Source organism: Syngnathus acus, chromosome 9 (genome assembly GCF_901709675.1).
Source record: "Syngnathus acus chromosome 9, fSynAcu1.2, whole genome shotgun sequence".
Lineage (NCBI taxonomy): Eukaryota > Metazoa > Chordata > Actinopteri > Syngnathiformes > Syngnathidae > Syngnathus > Syngnathus acus.
The window spans coordinates 2128621-2154842 of record NC_051094.1 but is presented as its reverse complement, the minus strand read 5'-3'; the positions used below and the strand labels follow the sequence as shown (position 1 = coordinate 2154842).

At 42.8% G+C, this 26222-nt stretch overlaps 1 protein-coding gene across 7 annotated transcripts; it reads right to left on the bottom strand.

Moving 5' to 3' along the window:
• Window positions 1-70: 70 nt before the first annotated feature.
• On the bottom strand, window positions 71-25744 carry rhobtb4 (Rho related BTB domain containing 4). Of its 7 annotated transcripts, XM_037259998.1 has the most exons (13): window positions 25579-25744; window positions 25024-25134; window positions 14892-15027; window positions 11068-11269; window positions 10869-10972; window positions 8860-9045; window positions 7891-8710; window positions 7320-7539; window positions 6164-6282; window positions 5058-5208; window positions 4886-4974; window positions 4708-4813; window positions 4249-4427 (listed from the first exon to the last, which is right to left on the bottom strand). In XM_037259998.1, the coding sequence occupies exons 3-13, from the start codon at window positions 14936-14938 to the stop codon at window positions 4249-4251; spliced, it is 2223 nt and encodes a 740-aa protein (XP_037115893.1). In that variant the 5' UTR covers window positions 14939-15027; window positions 25024-25134; window positions 25579-25744. The 7 variants fall into 7 exon arrangements, with proteins under 7 accessions (XP_037115892.1, XP_037115893.1, XP_037115896.1 ...); XM_037260001.1 differs by lacking the exon at window positions 14892-15027 and having other exon boundaries at window positions 25579-25743; XM_037259999.1 differs by lacking the exons at window positions 25024-25134; window positions 25579-25744 and adding an exon at window positions 16060-16200.
• Window positions 25745-26222: the final 478 nt, after the last annotated feature.

The window sequence follows — 26222 nt, the reverse complement described above, 5'->3', positions numbered from 1 at the left end:
AATTGCGGGATGTAAAATATATGGTCCGTTGGATTATGTCATACAGCACAACAATAAAACAAGAGACAAGTTCAAAAGATTAAACCGTTTTAATAAAATCCATGTCAAACATCAAAATACTGCAATGGCAAAAAAGAAAAAGGTCATTTTGTACAAATCATAGCGGTTCAAAAAATATTACAAACCGTTTCAAAACATCTTTGCAAACAGTAGCAAACATTCTGATTGTTTAGTTTTTTCTTCTTTTTTTTTTCTTTTTGAAAGCCCTTAACAGTCATAGGTGAAGGTGTGCTCTTTGTTGTTATGGTACTACACATGAGCCGTGGAGGTTAATAAAAGTCACATGGAAACAAAAGTGCACAACTATACTATTCAGTCCACGCGACCCTCCGCAACATTACAATCCTAAATACTTGACTTGTGGATAACAATTGAAGGAATTAATTAAAGCATCATATTAAACATAGTCATCACAGCAAATGTTTGCATCTGAACAGTGGAACACTGAATGTGGAGTAACGATGACAAAGTGAAACCTAAGATGAATCCAAAGCTTGTTATATGAAAAATTGAGCAAGTTCAGAGTATTGATCACAGAAGGTTTCATTATAGGCTACATAATAGAAAGTGCAGGCACCTAACAGAGAGTGCAGAGACCTCATTTGAGAACTGCTGGTGTGCAAGGTTATTTCACAATTCAACTGTTGCGTAACTTGAGCAGATAATACAACAGCAACAAAAACTCGTGTCATCACTGTTGCAAAAAAAAAAAGAAATTACAAGCTGCCTAGCATTACTTTTTTATGTTATTTTTTGGCTTAGTTGACTTGAAGCGGCGCATGGTAGTAGTGGTCAGCCTGTACAGGGCTACAAGTGTGAACATTTCACTCAAGGCACATGAACGGAGACACACAACGTGTTTTGCGCTCAGACTCCAATATGATGTGATGAAGACAAACAGCTAAACATGACATCAGTGTATATCGTTTAACTTTGGCCTGTGAGGACACCATAGCAACAGTAGCTGACTGACTCCAAATAATTTCATTTTAATGTCCTGTAATTCAATATTATCACTCCTCCATTTCAATAGTCATTCCGTTCGGCCATGATCAAAATTATTATACTAAGAGGAGACCCAGCAACGTGCATGTTTTCCCACAATTAATTGCATGCAAATCCAATTGAAGCCATTTTTCTTTCCTTTCTTAAGAATTGCATGGTGAACCAGATCAAATGCTCTCATGGGCCGCATGTGCATTTTAAGAACATAAATCACCTGCAGTGTTACTTTGAAAAACACCCTGCACAAGTATATTATATCTTGTATTACAATACAAAGTCTGATGATTGCCTCTTAGTTATTTTTAAGTTTATAAATGTCCCTGCATATTATTCTCATTATTATTTTTCTGACAAAGTTAAATAGGTATTTAAATGCGCCGAGTGATCAGTGTACAAAAATCAGAGCTTGTAAAAAAGGGGGTTATTTTAGGTCAATCAAAAAGTGTGCTACAATCATTCGAGATGGGCTAAGCGCAGAAATCAAACAAAAACATAAGACAACTTCAACAGAAAATGCTTTCCTAAACAAAATATTTTTGTCTAACATCTGCCCCCGACCAATAACAGTGTTAACTACTTTATAGTCACTTCAGGAATCAATCTGGCACTTTTTTTTTTTTCAATTTGAAATCATGACGGCCTTCTGTCCATGGCGTCTTTCTCCATTCCTCCGTCCAAAAAATAATCCACATAAAAACAATAATCGGGGGGGAGATTAATTCAAGGTCATCTGCTTGGAAAAGGAAGTTCAGATTGCGGTGTGTAAAGCACAACCTATTTTACAGAAACAGCCTGCAACCCAAACGTTGACTTATTTTGTCCGTTATAAGGCACATGGACTGAGAGAAGAGGCTAATTGGGCCATACCAATAATTAATAAGACAAATAGTAGCCATCAAAATCTGTTCATCAATATCCTAATCACCTTTCAAAAGCACTGAAGTTGGATAAGAGTGAGTAATACCAGGCAATGTTTGAACTGGAAAATTGGCTTGGTTCTCACTTGGCTCTCACGAGATCCAATTGGAAGTCTATTTCAGGACTTTGTCGCGTCTTTCTCCAGAGAACAGGGACATGCGACCCAGGTGACTCAAAGCCATCTCATCTCCATCGCTTTTCGAGCTAATGCGCAAAAGAGTGTGATCAGTGGGGAAAAAAAAAAGAGCACTCAGCTCAATTTTGTGTGTATACATCAACAACACTTTGGTGGTGAATACAAAAAAAAATCTCCCAGTCCCCCAAAAGCACTATGTGTGTCAAATTCAAATGCTACACATTCTAAAAACCGATGACCTGGGTTGTTTTTCTTTTTTTTCTTTTTTTTAACACAAAAAAAGCACATGTTCAACTGAACGACCTTCTTGGAAACTTGCTGAACCTTTCATTGAAGTTGAAACACTGGACACATACTGGAAACTGAGAACTAATGTGTGTGTTGTATTGTGTCTCGAGCACCATTTTGGATTCCAGTGAAAGGAACGGAAGGCAAAGTGAATCTTTTTTTTTTTTTTTCCCCCTCCTGAGGAGGAATTCAAACACCGTGCCTCATAATACGAACCGCTTGACCACCGCGTCGCCCTCTTTGCAACAAGGATGCAAGCAAGGGAAGCAGAAATGAAGCAAAGTGGGGAAGAAAGAGAATCACAGCTTTGGTATTCCGAGTGAGGTGGACAGAGTTCATAAATGCACTCAATAACATGTTGCATGTGCTCTTGCTGATTTTTAACACTCATCACAATACTGTGCCTACCAACGACAGGAGTACTCGGGCCAAATTGAAAACAAAAGAAATAATTACGAGGGGGAGGAATTAAATAAATGTATAAAAAGTGCAATGTTGCGAGAATAAAGTAAAAAAAAAAAAGAAACGTTAGGTTGCAAGAGAAAATTAATATGAGGAAAAACATATTTTGAGAACATTAGAAAGTCTCATTCTTGAGGAAAAAATAATGTTATTCTGTGAAAAGAAAGTGCTATTAAGAGATTCTTATGAGGATAGTTATTTTTATCCGAGTGCGTAATGTGGCAGAAATAAAGCCGTCTCAATTGCAAAGTCTTCCAATAGAGAATTAAAAAAAATTATGCAATAGTGACGCCGCCGATATTCACATTTGTCCATTATTCTAATATTAATTTAATCTTTTTAATTGATTTACGACCATTTTGCAGCATATAGACAATTAGAAACCTTTGGAGGCAGCGTCAATCAGACGGCTATACTACGCCAATTTGTTGCAATTGCGTGTAAATACTGTATAGAAACTTTACTCAATACTTTAGTCTGGAAAAACGTCTTTGTTCAGTGCGGCCCTCATACTCCTTGTACATACTACTAGCGACAACGACGTCTAAGTCACAGGCATTAAAAAAGTGTGACTGTAGTGGCGGGGCCCTGAGCAATGCTGCCCCCAGTGGTGCAGTGGTGTAAAGGCAGGCTTGCTGAGGCGCTTTTTATCTAGTGGCGGTGATGGACGTTACAGATGCTTTTGTTTAATACTGCATCCGTCATTCCTCCAAAAAGAGGCGTCAAGTAAGGCTCCGGATCCCCGTCAACGCTATTCAGTTGTCACTTGGAAAGTCTTAGAAGTGCATCAAAGTGAGCTTGTTTTTTCTTTTGTATGTGTGTTTGTTTTTAGAGGGGTGCGGGGGCAAATTCAAAAATGTGCTCCAATTCGGCAGTCCAGACAATCATGGAGCCTTCCTCGGAGAAGGTCTTCGATGATAGTCGTGTAAAAAGGTGCAAGGGGTTTACAAAAAAAAAAAAAAAAAAAAAAACTTGTATCAAAATGAGTTACATCGTGTCACTTCCTGGATATCCAGTGCTGGTTGTAGAAAGGTAGATCTTGGGCAAAAGGGTCTGTGTGTGCAGGCTAACAGTCTGTGTAGAAGTGAAGGCAGATGTGAGCCCCTTTACAAAAACTCCCCAAGTTAAATTAAAGCAGAAGTGGAGCTGATCAAGACAGACACTGGCGACGAGGAGAAATTGACAGCCCTTGCTCCCGGTCCAATCACACAATGGACGGGATGAAGGGGCGGGGGGTGTTGGGGGGGGCACTTTGCTCTAGTGACGCCATTATGTAGTCAGAACTGCACTCGCGCCGGCATTCCCTCTTAACACTGAGTCAGGTCTGCATCGAGAGCTGGGGGCAGATGGGTCAAGCGGGGGCCTTCTTCCGTTGAAGCCTAGGAGACGTGCGGCGAAGAGGACGGATGTCTCCAGAAGCACCAGCCTCGCTTGGTGTGCTGCTTGCGCAAGATCTCCTCCTCGTGCTCGCGCTCTTTCTGCGAGCGCAAATAGCGGTCCTCCTCCTTCAGGAACCAAACGGGAGGCCAGCGCTGCTTTTCAAAATGCCTCTGGTTATCTGTAGAGTGCCACACGAGCAGTTGGAACTGTTAAGCTATGTATTGCTGAATACTGACCCATGCCAAGAATATACACATAATAATTGGCTACATAAAATGTATTATAATAATAATAATCTTATATATTTTGTTTTACACCACTCATTTTTGGATTTGAAAAAAAAACGAACTTAACACCTCCACTGACGCAAAACAATCAAAAACGTGCCTGTCCGATTTTTTAAATGATTTGTTTTCATTTTTGATTTGCTGACAATTGGTGCCACACTCTCACTTTACCTGGAGACATGGCCTTCATGTCTTTTGGAAACTTGCGACAGATGCTGTTATAGTTTGTGCAGATGTGATGGAGACACCAGGCTGATAGCTGCTTGGCATTGTGGAACTGAAAGAAGAGAAACATCGTTAGAAAATGTAACAACTTCACAAAGGCGCTCCGATATTCCATTCAACCGACCTGGGCGAGCTCCAAATAGGCCAAGACGTGCCCGTCGATGTCAACTCCTTTCGCTGCCAACTGCAGAAGCTCATCGACAGCGTGCTGCTCTGAGAACGCGCGCACGCAGAGAAGCATGTTATTATTTGCCGTCTCTCCTAACATGAAAATGATCGCCGGAGGTCATCTTCACCGGTGAGGGCGACCAGGCGTGGTAAACAAAGACGGTTGGCCACCACTATTAATTCAATGGCCTCCAGGTCAGGACAAGGGGTCAGCATGGCACAGTACAGGAACTCCAGCACGCCTCGCATACATGCCGTACTGGTGGACGGGATGGGCACCTGCATAATGAGGAGAAACCCACAGGTGACTTGGAGGCAACAATGGAGCAAAATGTCACTCAAACTTAGCAGGTTGTTTGTGTGCGGGCCACGGTAAAGAAGACTTGACTATCGATATAAACAAAGCGGTGGCGGGAGGTAAAGGGTAGAGGACATCCTGTTCTGGTTCTGTTCCAATTTCCCCATTCTCTTTCATCCCAGCTCGGTTGGAGGCATGATGGCCGAGTTGAGAGCAGTGTGTGGAAAAAAACACAAAACAAGCGGGAAGCCACATCCCGATGGCAATCATGGGGACATTGTTGACTAGCATGTTCACAACAACATGGAAATGAGGACACGCCAATAGATTTAAGAATATGATGACACACATACAACTAATTGAATTTGACTTTTGAAGCATATTTTAAAAAATTTAAAAACCTTTTAAATTATTCTTCTTGGTCTCGTTCTTTAATACCATAAAACACCCGGATAGGGGTGTGTAGACTTTAACAGCACAGTGTAAATGACAGAACAATTAGAACTGACTGCATATTTCCACAGATAATCGTCAAGAAATAATTAGCTCGGAATTCAAATCTATTGTTAAGACTGTTGAGCACAGATGGTGTGAAGTCATGATATCACACGGCGAAAGCTAAAAATACAGAGCAGCAAGTGTGACATGAGCATGAAAATAGAACAACGCTGGCTGATCACAGGCTACTTTCACAGTTTGAGGAGTTTTTCCTCAGGGGATGCTCCACTACAATCTCCAATTGGAATGAAATTTGATGTCACCTACTTTGGATGCACTTTGGATTTAAATGCACTAACATCCCAATGGCATGTCTTGCCGTTTTCCTCAGAAATAATTTTTGCAACAGCTCATATTGTAGGAAATAAATGAAATAAAACCCATGCATATAATGTAGAAAAAATATATAAAGAAAGAAAAATACAAGAAAGCCCTCACCTCCTCGACGTAGCTTTCCATGAAGGAGCCGCGGAACATGGCCGCCATCCAGTCACAGCTGGAGATGAGCAGCGGCTTGTGGGCCGGGAGGAAGCCGTCGTCCAGCCGGAACACCACATCTGAAACCGGGGTGGGAAAAGAGCATTCATCTCGTGGAATGCCACAGAAGCCCGAGCTACAGAAGGGGGGAAAGACAGACCAGGTAGACAAAGGTAGAGACAAGACGGACACAGAGACACGTAGACAAACAGAGAGGTAAATTGACAGAGGGACAAAACAGCTTTTGAGAGTAAGGGAGGGAGAAAAGACGTAAGGCAGGGGTGTCAAACTCGTTTTTTTCGCGGCCCGCATTGTAGTCATAGCTTCTTTCGGATGGCCATTATGAAATAAATAAATGTATGAGCACCTCATATTATAAACAGTAAAAGCTACAAACAAACTGACAAATAACTCGTTTTCAAATCAGACGAGTAAAAACTGGTCAAATATTAAAAATATATATATATATTATTAAAAGTAAAGACAATTTGCAATTCTAGTAATGACACACAAATTTGATGCACAATTTGTCTTCGCGGTCCACATAAAATGATGTGGCGGGCCGTATCTGGCCCCCGGGCCTTGAGTTTGACACCTGTGACGTAAGGTATTGGGAAATGTGTTGATATCGATCAAAATAACCGCAATGGCGTCGTCACTGAATTATAACGGGTACGGCGTCTCACCGAATAACCAACTATTCATTGAGAAAAACTTGTTACGAGAACGTTCCGACGATAACGATGACTCGGCATCAACACAAAGGGGTGAATGGGAAGACGAGCAGATGGATGGCGCTAGCTGTGAGAGCAAGCAAACGTGACAGCTTGGGGGGAGGGGGGGGGGGACACACAACACGACGCAAACAAAGACAAAGAAGGCACGGCAGGACTCACACAAGGCAACCAAGTGTCAGTCAGTCATCAAGTCATTGGATGACTTACACACTATTACAAGGAAACCGCCATCATACACATTCTCTTGTGATCGCAAATGTACACTTGGTGTACATTGTGAGAGATTGAAAGAGAATGCTCGGATGTTCCACTCCCAAACATGAACGGATGGAAAACATCTGCAACGTGCTTGTCGAGGGTTAGCTAGCGCAGAAGATTACCGGCAAAGGTGCCTTTGTTAAGGCACTCCTTGATGCGGTTGGCTCTGCGGACGTGGAAGGCCTTGGTTATCTCCTGGTTCATAAAACTCTCCCTGTTGAGGACATTGGCCACCATCATCCGCAGGTCGAACACCTCAAGTAGCTCAGCGATGGTGGCCACCTGCATCAGGTCTCCTCGACCTTCATCCAGGTTGCCGGTGTATAAGTACTGCAGCACGGCCTGGAGCGAAAGCAAGAATGAATCCTTATGCCGCGCAGGTCAGACCACACTTTTGAGTGCCCCTTTCTTTTTTTCAAAAACACACACTCAAACACTGATAAACAGCTATTATACGTCTTCAACAAAAAAATGAAATAAAGGTCAACTTTATATCCCACAGAACCCCATAAAATAAAAAATAAAAGAATAAAAATCAGCAAACATGCAAATTGCGCCAGACATGCATTAAGATTTGAGTTGTAATAACAACATTCACCACTAGATGGCAGAAATGACCTAGTTACGTAAAGTGGACTATATGCATGAAATACATACTCAGTAGTTCAATGCCCAGAAACTGAAGTCAATCACCTTGAAGGGTTCCTCTTGAATGAGCACATCCATGACAACCACAGTCATTAGTCGTGGTCGTCCAGTCATGGGGTCATCAACGTGCTCCAGACAAACACTCAAGAACCCTCTTCCCCATCCCGAAAGCGCCCGGCAATTCACGGGAGTTCCCAGAGAGTACTGCGCTCGAGAAGGGAGCGCATTATCACTCTGGGAAGTCCGTAAAGAGCCACGCTGGAGCAGCGGGGGTCGATTCAGTCCCCGCACGGCGCCATCGACCCCATCTTTATCAATGTCCAGGCTCTTGGTGCGCCCGGCTTGCTCCTTGGCTCCTCTTCTGCTCAGCTCGTCTTCCTCGCCGCTGTCCGAGCTTTCCTTGCTTTGGTCCTGCTCCCCTTGTGGCGCCGTGCAGGATGCCCCCAGTTCAAGGGTGAAGAGGTCATAGAATTTGGAGCAGGAAGTCGCCAGGTAAACTTTATGCGCAAAAACGCGAGTGCAGCCGCCCTGCAGCAGGAAAACCACATCCGCGCAGAGCGGGTGGCAGAAGAGGGAGTCGGGGCCCTCGCCGTTGGTGGGTGGGGGGTCCGGAATTCCCACAATGGGGCGCGGCGGGCGAGGAGGCAGGAAGGGTGCCTGGAGGAGAGGCCGTTGGACTTTTTTCAGGTGAGATTTCCAGAACTGCAGGTGACGGCGGGAGATGAGGGCAGCTCTGATGGCATTGTCAAAAACGTCCTTGACTCCAAACTGGGCGACGATGCTGGTTTCGTAGTACGGTATCCCGAGCTCCTTCGCCACCTCGTGACCTCTCTCGGGAGGGAGGATGTCCGTCGGTTTGATGGGTCTGTGGGTTGGAAAAGATCATGGTATTAAGGCTGCTGCTGATGATGGGGGTGGGGGAGGATTACTCCCCTAAAAGCACTAAAAAGTCATGAAAAGTGAAATTCCGATCCAAATCTGTCCATTAGGGGACGGATATGGAAGTCTTCTCACTTGGCAAGGGGTCGACGTGCACGATTAACTGCATCCAGGTCAGCGTAGCGGAGATCCAGCTGGCATCCCACCAGGATGATGGGTGTCCGTGGACAGAAGTGCTTGATCTCCGGAAACCACATGGTGCGGACGTGGCGCAGGGAATTGGGATTAGCCAGAGAGAAGCAAAGCACCACCACATCCGACCTGGAGATCAGGAAGGAAGATAAACATTCGTTTGCTTGAACTGAACTGGGATTTTTTATTTTGCACAGTGTGGTGTGTTGCAGGCCAAGTATTTTATCATTGCATTGCTGCCAGTTGTGGCTCCAATAAAAAAACATTTATTTCATAAAGTCAGCTTAATCTTTGCTTTTGAATGTTTTACACGGTGTGACTGGGTGGTGACTTTTCAGGAATGATGTGAACGGATTTAAAGATTGTGTTAGGGCTACTGATTGACCGCCCGCCGGCTCTTATGTGACATAAACTGGCTTGTCACTGTTGCATGTGGTCTATGTGGTGCATCCAAACTACAAAGGTCACCAGTTTCCTGATTATGTAAGAGGAGACACACAAACGCAAGCGCAAGAGACACATGCAATAATAATTCAAAATTTTTTAAATAGAAATGAAATGTGTATATGAGCCACAGAAGTGGCATGCTTTTAAAACAATTAACTCATTCAGTGCCATTGACGGTTATAGACGTCAAAGATTATAACTGGGTTGGCAGCTTATTTTCATAATATGATCGTGCCAACCTGACTTTTCCACTCCTAACAAGGCATGTGACAATGCTTGATGTCATGTTTTGAGTTTTGGTATCAACAAAGAGCTGCGAGATAATGTGTGCCGTGAGCTAGTCATGCAATCATGAGGAGTGGAGGAATGGACAGAGAGTGCAAGTGGAGGAGAAGAAGGAGGAGGAGGAGAGCTTGATGGCTGCCTGTGCAGACGTCAGGCAAGGAGAAAACAGCTGAGCTGGTGCTGCGTCTTTATCAGCTGACTGCAGGCTGACAAAGCAATCGGAACGTTAGGGATGGTGTGGAAACATACACAAACAGGGATGGACAACACACTCAAGAAGAATGAAAGAACAGAGGCGCCACAAACCCCAAAACCTCAATTGAGTTCAACAGGTCAGATATATGTAGGTCACAATATCGGTGGATTATTTTTTTTTTTTCGGATTTACTTTGGTTTCATTACTTTGGGCATTTGGGAAAGGGTGTGTAGACTTTTTCTATCCACTGTACATGGATGACTGCAATGTTCTATTTCTGCATATCTCAAGCCTGTTTTCATGTGAATTGAATCGGATTTGGCACAAAAATAGAGTTAATGCGCTGGGATTAGTTGGAAACTACGGCATATTTTTACTTTTAAAAGCCGTCTTGTTTCTAAGCCTTTAGGCTGGTGGCCATATTTGGTAACGTCCTTCTCACTATTAAGCAGGAGAACTGAGTCAAAATATGAGACTGGCACCTTTTTTGTCCCGGAACAGACTTCTGTTTGTTCATTTTCATATTAGCGAGCTCATCTCGCATTTACATGGTATTAACATTATGCAACATAATGTCAATAATATAAACTGACCAAATTATGTAATGCGTAACAAAAATGTGATGTTTTGTATGATTACCTAAACCAAACTTGTTGCTTATTAACATGGGGGGGTAAAAAAAACAACAGAATGTATTAAATTGAAGTTGATCTCCACATTCTCTTTACTGGTTTTGCTTTAATTACTTTTGCATTTCATGCCAATAAAAGCAGCTTTGAGCCAAGCATGCCGAGTAAGAGGATCAAGCCGTGATCCAATCATGTCTGCTGGAGTAAGGATGTAACAGCAGCCTGAGGGCAAGGTTCAGCTGAAAAACGCTGATGGATGGGTCACGCACAAAAAAATTCTCTGGATTGACCGTTATGTCACAATCATTTTTCTTTTCACTTTTTATGTTTAAGGCTTGAAAATATCTGCAGTGGAAAAAAATTATGTGAATATGTCTGTGTGTGTGTGTTCTCACCTGCCATAAGCGAATCGTCTGTCCTTGTGATGGTCCCCGAATGTGTCCCAGAGCCTAAGGGACACACTGACCTCGTCCACAACGTCACGGGACCTCTCTAGCACCTGTAGAAAAAAAAAACACACATGCAAAAATGACTTTATTCAGTGCAACTTTTCTTGTATTCATTCCTCCACACTTTAGTGTCTCGCGTGCCCACCTCCTGGCATACACGATACTGGTCGATGGCCCAAACGGTTGGCACGTGGGTGGCGAGCAGCTGATACTGTGTGAGGGTGGCATTGCAAGCCCGGGCACATATGAGCCTGGTCTTGCCCACTGCATTATCCCCTACCACCACACATTTAATGGTTTCCACATTGGGTCGCTCATAGTCTGTGTCTATATCCATGGAGAGGGCCCTGGGAAGAAGAGCAAAGAATAGGAACAGGTCCGTTTATTTATATTCATATCATACATATTTATATTCATATTGTATATATATATATATATATATACAGTATATATATATATATATATATATATATATTTTTTTTTTTTTTATTATTATATTCATATCATATATCAATATACCTATAGATATATTTATATATAAAATATTTGTGTGTATATATATATATATATATATATATATATATATATATACACGTTTAAAAAATGTATATATATTTTATATATATATATAATAAATTTATATATATATATAAATATATATAAAAATTTATATATATAAATATATATAAAAATTTATATACATATATATATATATATATATAAATAAATAAATAAATAAATAAATAAATAAAATTGGACTGATAAGGCTTTCCAAAGGGAATGAGTCATCATTGGGACAGTCGAGGCTCCGGGCATGTGGGCCGCAGTGACTTCTCGATGCGAGCCAGGCTAAGGGAGGATTTGTCAAGGCTCCGAGCGTCACTGACCAGTATTTGAAGGACTTTGCCAACTCCTCTCCAGAACACATGGAGGGACTGCAGAGCTATTTTGGTAACAGTAGTCAGAGAAGGACAGAGAAAAGGAGAGATGACGTCGTTTGAACGCACCGTCCTTTTATCACCTTGCATATCTAACCTCATTGCTAGTCACCTTGCGTATGCCGGACAGCACGTTTCACAATTGTACAAGGGGAACATTCTAAGTGATGTTTAAGATGCGCAAACAGTAGCACTTCGAAAATAATATGACTGAAGACAGCACTCCCATTTTTCATTTGCCAAACCACAAAGCAAATATGTGAATGCCAAGTGTTTACACACAGCTCTTGTCCAATCTTCTCCGTTGCATAACCGTCCTCCGCACACACTTTTACCGATCCAATAATCCCTGAAAGTTTTTCAAACAACCTCTCGCTTGACTCACAAATAGAACCTATGAAACATTCATAAAAGGCCCCCTGCTTGGTATTCCATTGACGCGGTTGGCTTTAAAAATGGCAACCTCCATTCATTAGCGTGAGCCCTGACCTGCACTTTGTGGCGTCACATTTCCAACCTGCTTCTCAACCAACATCTGTTCCTGAGCCAAAACTAGTTCCAGTTATTCATCACGTTCTAAATCACAACAATGGCGGCCATCTTTTTTTTATATATATTTATGGGTGTTCAGTATAAGGACTACAAAAGTTGTCCAGTAAAACAAATTGGATCCAATAATAGCGTAGGGCAAATAAAATTGTTAAATGTAAGTCCGACTAAAACCACGCTTTCAACACTATGACTCATGTTTTGTTCACAAAGAATCTTGCTAGATGCAGTGGGTGGAGGGACAACTTAGTCCAATAATTTCTCTTTTTAATAATCACTTATTCATCCCTGGAACTAAATGCAGAAATATTAGATAACATAAAAAAAGGGGGCTGGCTGGCCCAAGCGGGAGGGAGGGAGGCTACATTTCTATCAGTATTACTGCAGATGCTTTTTTGCGCAGATTCAATCTGAAATTGCAAACCCTCGTCGATCTTGTGCGAACGTCCTGCGGTGGAGTTTCACAACATGTTGAATTATTTCAAGAGCAGTTTGGTTCAAGGATGAGTGATTTATGCATGTCCCTATTTCGCAAGGACCGTGACTAGTGCTAGTCTTTTTTTTGCATTAACTCGTTCACTGCCATTGACGACGATAGAGGTCCATATTGACCTCAAAACCTCAACTACTCAAAAACGAGCTCGTGTCGACCCTGGTGTTGACGTCTATATCGAAATATAAACCAGATGATGAAAGCGTAGTAAAAAGCCAAAAGGATTTGGACTCTATGGATTTTGATGATGTAACACCTCCAACATCATTTCAGAAAGACACCAAAAAAAACGTGTTCAAGCCTGGGGTTACGGCGTTACAGCTCTCAGGGGATCCGACGAATCAGATGTGCGAGTGGGATTTCCACAGAGACAAGCCAGAGAGGGATTATTTGAGTCCTAGGGAGAAGAGTCCGTCACCCGGTATTACAGTCATGCCAAGTCATGCCACGGGGATCCAAAGTGCAAACCAAAAACAACCAAATATGTTGCTAACAATTCAGTCCTTATCCTTATAAAGTGCCTGGAGAAAGGAAGGAGTGATGAATGGTCGGAAGAGAAGAAGCTTGCCTTGTTTGTGCATGTTTCGTGCCTACTGGTTAGTAAACAGTGATGGAAGCAGCTGCTGATGTGGACGCACACTCAAGGGGATCCCGAGCACCCCATCTTTGCCATCCTACATCTGCCCCGGTCATGTGTCGGTCAACACCCAGAAGCTAATTATCCCCTCGCACGCTTCCGACATGTTAAGCACCTGCTATCTGGTCGGTGTTTGAGTTGTCACGAGGTTATGCGGGCTAAGGGTGCTGCAGCTCAGAAGAACGGAAAGAGAAGCCGCAAAGATTAAAGATTTCATTTTCAGCCAGTGACCTCTTGTGAACTGCACACGGTTCTCTAGACTTGATCTACTTTGCTAGTCATCACCTTTGCAGATGTCTGCCTGAACCTATGCGGGGAAAAAGAACAACAAAGAGGCATCGTTTTGATTTTTAAGTAATGCAAAAAATGTTGACTTCTGAGCTTTTTTTTTTTGGTTACACAGCTGTGCATCTTTTTTTGGTCCCGTGCTTCAACTTCCTTGTTAAGTCGTTTCATTCATCTCTCTGCTGCCGAGCGCTTTGTGGAGCTACTTCTCATGCAGCTGTGCCCACTCAACCACTCCTCCTCCTTTTCTTTAAGATATTTTATCACTGTAATGCTCACTCACGTCTATCTGCAGACTTATAAATCTATCTCTGGACGTTCCACTTTAACCGAATGATGGTCAAGAAGCAGCATTAAGCCGACCCCCCCCCCCCCCCCCCCCCCCAACCCATGTTCTTTCTGCCTCTCTGTTATGTAACACTATTCAGGATCCACCGGAAGCAAACACTCACACCCCTTTTTGAGTGCAATTTTTTTTTTTTTGGTCTAGAGTTCATCCTGTTCACATAAGCCTGGCAAGACGTGACCCCTATTTGGAAGCATTGTTGGAGGAAATAGGTCAAACGGTGTTACATGCCGATTCTTAATTTGGTGACAAGTGTTTTACTAGCCTTTGTGTTATCGAGGTGTTAGGAGACGGCGAGTGCCAGAGGCGCAGCTGCACAGACTGCTTACATAATGGAGTCTGTAGCCTCTGCTTGGCTCCCCCGATGGCTGACTGTAGACCTCATAGACACGGCGCTGACACGCGAGTCGCTCGACAATGAACGGCGGTGCCAACCTCTCAACACAACAATACAAACATCTTCATGACCTTCTTTCTCATTCTACATTCCTCCTTCGCTGACTCTTTGTCCGCTTCTCTGAGAGCGATCCTCGTGGCTCATCTGTTTTCTGGGTTTGGTTATGTGATGTTTGTAAGCAAAGGCCTTTAGCCATTGGTGATGTCATTTTCAGTTGACAACAAGTGGCAGTACAAATCAAAATGGCCGCCCCCTGAGATGGATAAAAATGTGGATTTTTTTTTCTTCTTAAATCACCAAATAATAAAATGTGCTCTCTATTACCTGAGTTTACCTTCCTCCTTGACCTGACATGGGGGCATTGGGAACATCCACAACAGTCACATAATGCAGGCTGTCAATGTTGAACTAAGCAGAATGTGGAACTTGACTCATCTTTTTAAAAGCAAATATGGCCAACCTGCAACCAATACAAAATAAGTTTCATACAAAATGAAAAATTTGCATTAACTCTCAGCATTTCATTATTCTGCCTTTTAATATAGATTACCCATGTTAACAGATGACTAATTATTTGTCGTAATCATTTTGGCACTGGAAAGTTTCCCAATACCAGTTTGCCAAGTTGCAGTAATTGGAATTCATAACATTTGCTTATTAAGATGTTGTGGTTCATAAACCTCTACATGGCAAAATGTTACTTCCATGAAAACCCTCTATGATGAATATGATGGACTACTCATAGTCCCTCTCGAAAACAGATTTGATTCCACTTAGCATGCACGCTTTGTCACCCTCCCTGCCACCTGCGTAACGCAAACCCTCTGCTGACGTCATAGCCACAGGCTCAGTATCACCCCTGTGCGTGTGCTGTCAAACTAACATTTTTCGTTCGGGTAATGGGCTGCCTGGCATCGTCGCATCCCAACCAGGACGGCCACGCACACTTCCTCCATTTATTAGCGGGTCCCGTGAATGAGATCACACTTATCAATGAAGCACCCCCTCCCATTCATAAGCACCTGACTCATTCATAATTTTGGGGAAACCGAACGTGCACACCAAGGTAAATGCATCCTGGGATGCAAACAGAAAAAAAGCACGATAAAAAAAACATATATTTAAGCAGCAAAAGGAAGATGTCATCTTCCCACATGCCTAAAAGATGCAGCTGATAAGTCTTGCATAACACGCCAAGCCCATCCGCTGCACTAAGACACGTCACACCTCAGTAAAAGCAGGCTGGGCATCAATAATCCCAAATTCTGCTTGCAATAAAACGCCATGCATCATTGCATGGGTGGTATTAGTGACGAAAGGAGATTAAAGCCACATTAAGTGCACACATACATAAAAAGGGCTCCAGCATGACACGAAGGGAACGGCGCTAACTTTTAGAAGCAAATACGCTGGTTGATGAGACGTCATAATGGGAGCATGTGCTCGTTTTCTCTTTCCTTTGTGGAGGTAAAGGGGGGCGGGGGGTCCCTACCTTCCGACGCTTCCAGAATTGACCCACATGCCACTCTGGTGGGGTGCCGGCCGGTCTTGCAAACCGGCACACGGGGGAGAACAAATGATCGTGTTCACGTCCACTTGACACAAAGAGCATGTATAGTATAGCTTGCAAGGGGACAAAAAGCACCTCTGCCCTCTTTTCCTGCTTCCTGTGGCTGCCTTGTCAAAGCTGCACGAGCCTCGGTTCACTTGCAGTCATCCACTGTTGACAATCGGAGCTGAAAAGATTACTTTTATAGCTTAAAAGGTGCACATTACTGGCCCAGACACTCGGTTGCAGTCTGAGCCACCTCCTTTTCTGTTGTTGTTTCCCCAGCTGATTTCTTCAAAGGACACGCCCCCGCGCCGTGACGTCACCACACTACTCACCCAACTCCTGCCTTGCGGCGTTCACGTAATGTCGGAAAAAGCATACACTGTGCAGTGGACGTGTTCCTCCGTCACGGACAAAACACTCGCAAGACAAAAACGTAATTCTCACGAAATATTAATATTATCGTAAGACACTGCAACAGTATGCACAGTTTGAGCATTAACAATAGCTAGGCTTAAATTTAGGGAAACAAACTATACTTGAATAATGATTCAGTTCAAATGTACGCTCTTCTTTATATTCCAAACACTAATACTATCATTATAGTATGAGTGAATTGAAAATGAGCCAGCCCTACTTCCAAATTAGTTGCAAAACACAGATTAGAATTTTCCCAGTCTAATCCTGCAATTCAGTTTGCCCAAAAAAGCAATGCAACAGACAAAAAGAGAGAAAACGTAACAATAGACTTGGAAAATATTCAGCCTTGTGAGTCTAAGAATGAATTCCTGGAATTTCAGGATGAAAATAAGATATTGCTGTTGCAAGAAAACATTTAAATTATACAATAGTATGGTGTTTCTTTCCAAGTGAAGCCATTACTTCTGCTCACCTTTTCCCCAGTGAAATCTGTGCTGCAATGTATTTGATCGAGTTGTGCAACCGGGACTTTGTGCAGTCTCCCCCGGCAAGCTCATCTAATGACATGTCATACAGCTCCTTTGTGCCTTTGTGTTTGTGGAAGACTGAAGACAGACATCTACTGGCAGGTAGTGGTACTGAGCGCTGAACACAAAGGCAGTAAAAGCTCTCTCAACATTTCAATGATGTTAATGCAGACGTTCAAGGCCACAGCAACAAGAAAGTCATACTGTGCCATAAAGACGTCTGCCAATATCGGTTTCTCATCGTTTTGACTGAGAAAAAGGGCAATATTAAATGGAATCCCATTTGTGAGGCTCTTACAGCATGTCAACATCACTGACCAATCAAAGTCAAATTGCCTGTTTATGTATTTTGGTGCTGCTGTTTTTTTTTTTCCTAGCTGTGACCAGTTTGGTCTTTTGCACCCTGAGAAAACACTGCCCCCTGACCCGGCTGGCATGGGCAGAAAGAAGCCTCATGAAAGATGGTGTGGAATGCCGTGGGATAAAGTAGGGCTTCAAGAGCACTGGCACTGCAAGGTCTTAGAAATGCGCAGAGTCTGCCCCTTTGTTTGGACCCTTGTGAGAGAACTATCAAGCAGCACAGCCTGATGGGACATCTGGCCTTTTCAGCCACGGCGCTACAAAAACAACGGAATGTGCACTTGTGATTTTGAACTTTCTCGCTCGTTCATCCTCCGTGTAGGGAAGTTTGCTCCCGTTCCGCTGGAGTCTTTGAGTAAACACAACTAAAGCAGGGGGAGGTAGATATATGCCAGGTAATTGACTTTTGGGTGTTTTCTGATTTTTCCAACATTTTGTTTCAACATTTCCAGCCCAACTCTATATGGAACATTTAGTGAATTTTAATTAATTTTTAATTGATTAATTTAATTTTAATTTAATTTTCTGAAGAGTTTTAGGACCTTGTGAAATTGATTTTCTTTGTTTGTTTTGTAGGCCCACTGAGATATCCTTGCCCCCCATGTCCACCCTTGAGAAAAAAATCCCGGCCATATCAACGGTTGATATTTATTGCCGATGTCAGCACTTTTTTGGGGGGTGATGACACTCCATATATCTTGCTCAAATTTGTGAAAAATTCACTCTCATCTCTAACCCATGCCATTGCCGCCATTGATTCTTCATCAAACTGGCTTGCAACGGTCCTAAAGCTGTCCAAACATCCAAATTCTCACACTGCACGTGTCCGCAGAGAATTCGTCTTCAACCCACACCATCGAGTGCACTAACAAACATACACACTCTTCAGACACACACACACACACACTCAATGAGCAGAAGAGAAATGTGCGCGTGTATACCCCGTGCGCTGACACAAGTGGGTCAGAGCTGCAGTGGGTCTTCAAAACAGTTCCAGCACCATGTTAGTGATAACAGTCCCAAGGATTAAATTCTAATACACACAATCACACAAACTACAAAACATTAGACATGTTGTTGATTATAATTACAATTTAAGATCATTTTTGTTATGCAAGGGGAGTTTGGCTCATGTTTTTGTTTTCTTGTTTGGCAGACAACGCTGGAATTTCAATGTCCTGCCCTAAGTGGGTCAAAGTTCAAGGGTATGAATGGAATGAAGGGCAACATAAAAAAGTGATTTTGTGGGAAACTATGTAACCAGAATTCCTAAAATATTCGGTTGCACCGTCTCAATCTCTTGCTATCCTTTTTAATCTTTTCTCACACACAAACACATACTGAGAGAGAGCTACATGTCAGCGCCGCCACGCTGGCATGAGGCAGAGCGGGTTTTGTAACGGCCGGCCCATTTGGCAATTGGTGATGAGTTTAAGTGGAAAAACATTGAAGGCTCGGAAAGGCCTGTCGCGGAGGAGAACATATTGTGGACTTGGTATGTTATCTGTAGATTGTCTTATCTCATTTGTAGCCAGATGTTGTTTCCTCATTATAACTTAATGAAGATATATCACTTTGTTTTTCCCGAACAAAAAAAAACAACAGAGTGGGGTTCGTGTCAGAGAGCTCCTGAATGGGCTATTTGTTTGGATTTAATTCTTTGTGGAAAGGGCTTGTTTCCTCCTTGCGACAAACACATTATTTATGACAAAGCAGGTCCATGAGTAAAGTGTGGCACTGGAAAACACTTCCTGCAAGTGTTTTTCTTTTAAATCCACTTCTTATGAGCAGTCAAAATATATCTAACTCGACTGCACAGATTAAATGTGTTAAGTAAAAATGATGATATGCATGATTCATAAAGCACGTAAGAATTTTTTCCTTAAGGTGGGGACAATTTTTTTTTTACAAACCCAAACAATGATCATAATAATAATAATAATAATAATAATAGTGCGGCACTGGGTAGCACGTCCGCCTCACAGTTAGGAGGGTGCGGGTTCGATTCCACCTCCGGCCCTCCCTGTGTGGAGTTTGCATGTTCTCCCCGGGCCCGCGTGGGTTTTGTCCGGGCACTCCGGTTTCCTCCCACATCCCAAAAACATGCTTGGTAGGCCGATTGAAGACTCCAAATTGTCCCTAGGTGTGAGTGCGAGTGCAAATGGTTGTTTGTCTCTGTGTGCCCTGCGATTGGCTGGCAACCGGTTCAGGGTGTCCCCCGCCTACTGCCCGATGACGGCTGGGATAGGCTCCAGCACTCCCGCGACCCCCGTGGGTACTAAGCGGTTCAGAAAATGGATGGATGGATAATAATAATAATAATAATAATATGCACTGCTTCACTTTATCATGGGAAAAAGGGAACATAAAAATGTTAGCATTTCCAAGAATTCCAAGCACTCGTGGGAACCGACCACACGAGGATGGACAATCTTGGTGATGACTGGCCGTGATGGAAGGAAATGTCAGGAATGTTAAGTGGTTCCTGGGGGGCAAAGATGGGCTGAAGGAGTGAAAGGTCGGGATGTGAAGTAGAAGTTGGTGTTGTATCTCTGTTTAACTGCCTGCTGTCTGAGAGGTCAAAGATTATTTCAGTACACAATTACACTTGAGTGTTTCCTGTTTCCCCACTGGAGACCTTTTAATAATGTTTACCAACAATGATACTTCTTTGGGGCCGAACGCAAGACTATCACTGATCTGAACTACAAATGCTGAAAAGAGTTTCCACATATGGACAAAATAAAAACTTGTGGCATAAATCTTAGCTTGGGTGTTGGTCTAACACTGTACAAACAGCATTGCGTAATATACACCATATATAATAGTGCTGCTTGTAGCGAGGCGTAAGATTTGAGTGTCCTCAGTGCAGCGCCTGATCAAACAAAGAGGAACGCCAAGTCAAACACCTCTGGACTTCAGTCTGCTTCAGACAAGCCGTTCAGTCCGTATATTAGCGCTACATCATACCTGCGTGTAGCACAGGGGGCTGACATTTCTACTCTGGACGCCCTGGTTGCGTCTTACATACGCGTGCTCGATTGGTTGTTTTTCTTCGGGCACGGTGGTTCCTTGCAAATGAAATTAGAGGCACATACTGTTTTAAGAAATGTGTGTGTGTGTGAGTTTTTTAACTGCAAACGCTTTCTTTAAGGATAACTGTTATACATAGGAGCGTCTATAATTATAGAAAGACTAGACTTCGCACACCAGCAGAGATTATATTGCCATCGAAACATATTTCCATAAAGAGCACAGGAGCAACCTCTAATTGCAACATAAACTATCCTAAAATAAACCTTACAAATTATGGCAAATGTAATAAAATATACTTTGAGAGGATTCCTTCCAAACTACAGTGCAACCATTCCATGTGGATGATTTGCGATTGCCACTTCGATTCCCTTGTGTTGAAATCTATCATTCGTCGGGCAGTGTGTGTCTGCCTCTATTTAGACCTTGCTCACACATACAGAAATAGCGAGGAGAAAAAGGAAGGGAGGGAACGATCATGAGTGCAAAAGCAACATAAAAAAAAAATGTCATCGCAAGTGAGACGCAGATGGACAAATAAATCACATTATGGTGAGCTGAGGCTTTGCAGGAAGTCACTGCTTTGTGTTGACTTCAAATAGCCTCGTCGCATGTTGTTCCACTTGTGCTGTTTGTTCCTCACATTTTTCAATCAAATAAACAAGATGACAATATCACAATGATGAACGCTCTTTTAATGTGAGGGTATGCCTAACATCGCAATTTATAGTTCCGCAGAAGGATTTTTTGAAAGCTTCGCAGTGGGGGGGGGGACACTAAATTTACAGATATGCAATGATATGAAAACTGCCCGAAATAAGACTTGCAGGAATATGATGAAACACACATGCATATCTATGCACAGTAGGTGTCCATAAATAGTGATGGAAAAATCGATAGTGGTGTCCGGTTATATCCGCTCGACTGCCGCATGGCCTGCACGCTGGCCTGTTCAAACAACAGTCAGCCAACGGTCACTCCGACCACATGTCACTGGCCCCGGCTGCACCACGTAAGGCTTAAAGTATCAAAGTCAAGGTCAACGGTCAAGTGTGTAGAGGCTCTCTGGAATGGTGCATGAGCCGAGCTAATCCGCCAGTGAATAACTAGTTTTGAAATCAGAGACTAGTAAAAACTGCTCAATTATCTAAAAAATTGAATGGTAATAAAAATTGCTAGCTATATCTCTATTTTTTTAAAAGTGAAGACAATTTGTAATTTTAGTACTGACATTTGAAGTCGATGCATAATATGTCTTTGCAGGCCACATAAAATGATGTGGTGGGCCGTATTTGGCCCCCGGGCCTCAAGTTTGACACCTATTGCCAAAGTTGTGCTAATGCATTAGCATTAAGCAGTCACGAGAACCTGCAATGCTGTCGATGATATTAATTATTAATGTTCAAATGAGAGCGAGGGCTGGAGAGCCGGACAATTCTATGGTCATTTAAATGCTAGATGTCGGTGATGAGGACTCAGGGTCAAAGGTCACGTCTCCTCCCCAGTGTGCTTCTGCCCGTATTCCAAAAACACGAATGTAAAAGGCTACTTGAAGATGTGAAGGTGAAAGTTGAGTGAACTCAAAATTTCAAGTTTGATTTTGAAGCTCACTGCAATATATGTTTAGTGACTAAAAATGGGTCCAAATGGGCTGAAAGTGGCGAACCGAACCGGCGGTGAGTCAGTTTCACATTTCCATGTGGGATGTGAACCACAGAGAAAAACAGTGACTAAGATCATGACAGATCTCACTCGAACTTGCCACACTACAAGGCAGACCTGCGATATCAGATTCTTCCGTCCGTGCATGAGAGCGAGCGAGCGAGCTCGTGCACGTGTTGGCGAGACAGAGAGTGTGTCAGCCAGCTTACGTCAGCCTCCGAAAACTGCAAAGCAGCAATCTTTCACCCCGACAACAATGTGTTGTTGTGTATGAAAGCAGATTATGAGGTGAGAAACACCTTGAGCGTTAATGTCCGTCCATCTAGGAAAGTACTCTGCCCCTGATTAGCAGGAATTTGGGCGTTTGTCTCACTTCAGATTAGAGTTAAAGCCAACAACTCTTACCGGGCCAGATATGTGTCGCATGTCAATATGCTTGCCTGATTCAAATGTTTGCACATGCAAGGTCAGGAGTTCATACTTCTCCGTATGGCGCATTGCGTCGAAAAAGAGAAGGGAGGGGGTTGTGATAATGATTGATAAATGTATGTGGCTACAAAGTGTTAGCCTCCAACATCATGAGAATTATGAGTATGCTATAACATTCACAGACACTCGGTAAAAGCTTTCCCAACCAAATGATTTTAAAAGAACAAGCTTCAAATAATAAATAATAACAATCATAAAGAAAATATTAACGTAACAATAAAATAATCTTTCCTGTCTGACTAAAAGACCGGTTTAAATCGTAAGCTTGAAATTGTGTATAAAGTGGATTTAGCCAGCTGTGGCAAACCTCAGGCCCTGGAACCTTGTCCTCTTTCACCACCTTCTATCAACAATGAAGTTGTGTAATGTCCGCTATCACTACATCCCCCCCACCCCTCTCTCTCTCTCTCTCTCTCTCTCTCGCTCCGTCTCTCCCTCGCTTTGGCACTGGCTAAACAGACATGCTGTTCACTATTCCTGTGGGCTTCTCTTATCTCCTCTTGCCCCTTCAGCCCTGCCCTTTCCTGTCTTCACTGGCAACACCTTCTTATCCACCTCTCTTGACACACACACACACGCACACACACACACACACACACTCACGCACACACACATGCGTTGATGCTTTATGAGCTGTTAATGGAATGATCTGAACAAGTAAGCACAATTCTGACCAGCAGAGGCCTATAGAAGTAGGCACAAAAGGAGTCTAGAAGCCATCATGTTTCTCCAGCAACCTAAGCAAATATGCTGGGAACAAAAACAGTTCCATCAACTCGTTCCTTAAAGATGGACTTACAGCAGGGGTGTCAAATTGTAGTCATAGTTTCTTTCGGAGGGCCATTATGACTGTCAACCCAAATAAATGTATGAGCACCTCATATTATATACAGTCAAAGCTACAAAACAAATAACTCGTTATTAAAAGTGAAGACAATTTGCAATTCTAGTAATGACACACGAATTTGATGCACAATTTGTCTTCGCGGGCCACATAAAATGATGTAGCGGGCCGTATCTGGCCCCGGGGCCTTGAGTTTGACAACTGTAACATACAGTATACATGATTTGGAGTCTTACTGTTTAGAGATCCCGCCAAAGACCAACAAGTGCGTGACTAACTTGTGTAAAAGTTCCATATCTGTTTTAACGCCAGGTATGTTTATGGCCGGCTGTAATCTATAGTAGTAGACACCCTACCCCTCCTCCTCTATTTCACCCCCCCATCTCTTTAACGTGCTGCAACGCTGAATCTATGCTTGTTTAAAAACTATGCAGCGAGTGAGTAGAAGACGCCATCGCCCATGCACAACAACATCTCGCTCGCTCTTTCACTCTCTCTCTGTTTGCCCACTTGGTGTTCTCCCTCTGCAAAACTTTCCCAAGAAGCCAAACATCATGCGGTTCCGGGAAGAGCAGCTCACGCTGTGTAACGTCTTTGTTATTTCTTGCTTTTCTTTTTTTCTTTAAATGTGCAAAAGGACCGTGCTTTTGACTTTTGATTCGTTTGGCCTTGCATACGTGCATTGGCGCACACAATGCTGGTGAACCTATCACAACTACCGCACATTGGCAGACAGAGGAACGGCCTCGCCCTCAAGGGAGAATGGTTCAAATTCCTCAGCTGATAGAAAAAAACACAAGAGCGAAACGCGGAACGGAGGAACTGATCACCAAACCGCCAACCATCCCTTTCCTTCATCAGTTCTCTGCCCAGATTCAGTAAAACCTCTCATAATGAACCCGCCTGAGGTCAAACAAAGGCAAAGAAAGCAGAATTCCCAAACAGCAATTTGGATAGTGTCACTTCATCCAAACTAAATATACATCAAATATTTGTTTTTCTATTGTTGTTTGCTGAGTGGTTCACTTCTTATTACACTTACAATCAAACAACCAATGCGCATGAATGGATTGTTCTCAACATTAAAAGCTGAATTTTTTTTTGGTCTTCTCAACTTTTCCCCCTGACTGCTCATTTCATCTGGATTACATAAGAGTTTGCGTAACTCAAAAACCCAAAGTACTCATCAATTGGCGCAACGAGTACACCCAAAAAAAATTACAAGGTGATTAAATATCTAAAGTAAAGACATCTTTGTGGCTGCGATCTTCTAGACAAACGCCTCACGGGCAGACACTTGATATTTAATCAGTCGCTTAAAGCGACACACCCACTCAAGTTTGATCAAATGTATTTTCCTTTAGTTATCCAAACACGTTAATTCAGAATATAGAGGTTTGGAACAAATGTTTAGTTAAGATAAAGTACAACTTCTTCTGATAAGTGTACAACTTTTTTCTCATGCAGTCCACACCAGCCGAACCGTTGCGCCAGTTCTGCAGCATGCACAATCTAAATAATAAGTTGTCTTGTTGTTGTTGTTTTTTAAGTGGACCAAGTAATTCCTACCTTTACTTTGACATCCACCTCCCGGATGAATCAGTTCGCGTCTCTTTCTCCTCGACGTCCACTTACAGTTTAACACGTCCCGGTCCGGCTGCTCTTCTTGTCCGTCTCTCCCTGCAAGCCACACGCGCATGCAATGATGATGATTGTGATTAACATGATGACATCTAATCAGGAGCTTTTTGCCCTTGGTACAATTCGGACCGGTCGACCAAAAGGAGCCCTACAGTTATGTTTCTTCATGTTGCAAAAAGATGCACGCGTGCTATTTTGTTTTGTTTCCAGACAAACATCACCCCGCCTAGTTGAACAGATTGTGCACGCGTGGAACTCCGTCAAGGTTGTTCTGGACCCTGATCCGATCGAGTTTTTATGTTATTGTGTCTCATCTACGAAGCAGACACACCGGGAAGCCAACACACGCGCCGCTACTTTATTATTTATCTATTTATGAAAATTCACGCTGTTTGTAGAAATAAAATAAAAAAATCCCAGTCACCCTGAACGCATCCGATCACAAGCTGCAGCAAAGTCAATTTCATGTTTCTTTCTCCTCACCGAGTTAAAGTCCTTGCTGCAAGGGAGCGTATCTCCCTCCTCTCCCGATCTTCCGTGGCCTCTCTTCACGGTGGTCGCGCCCACTTCTGTTGATGTTCCACTCCGGGCCAGCCTTCAGTAGCAGCAGCAGCAGCAGCAGAGCGCCCCGACGTCAGCCTCATCTGTCGTGTGCTCAGAGCCACACCCATCCATTCATAAAGTGGAAAGTGCGCTTGTGCATGGCCATGTGCACGTATACGTACAGCAGCTGACAACCCAATTGCATCATATTCTGCATGCGTAACATTATTATTAAGATTTTCAGTGATCAAGTGCAAGAACCAGAGATAAGAAAAGATGCCTTTACAATGGATGAATATTTCTTGCAGCTTCTCGCTCAAAATTTTACACAATCTGTCATTATTGCCATCAAACATTATATCTGTGAATTTTTCACGACGCTTAGTGTTAGGAACATCTTTTTTAAAGTTGCAGACAATTGCATCATCTCTGTAGGAGTCGTCACCACTCCAAACTCCAATGTGAAAAGCTGGGATTGGTTATTCATCCTAATTCTGGTTATCAAGTATAAAGATACAAAATAAAAGTGATACATGTATGTAAGTCGTGTTTCTTAGCGATAACTTGAGATGGATCAGTGAAAA

Bases quoted from the DNA above. Each gene is read 5' to 3' on its own strand.
- rhobtb4 (XM_037259998.1), bottom strand. From the start codon at position 14,938: ATGTTCCCAATGCCCCCATGTCAGGTCAAGGAGGAAGGTAAACTCAG. The intron at 5,209-6,163 runs GTGAGGGCTTTC...CTCATTATGCAG, and splicing joins TGGAAAGCTACGTCGAGGAG to GTGCCCATCCCGTCCACCAG. The intron at 4,975-5,057 runs GTGAAGATGACC...GCGCGTTCTCAG, and splicing joins ACGCCTGGTCGCCCTCACCG to AGCAGCACGCTGTCGATGAG.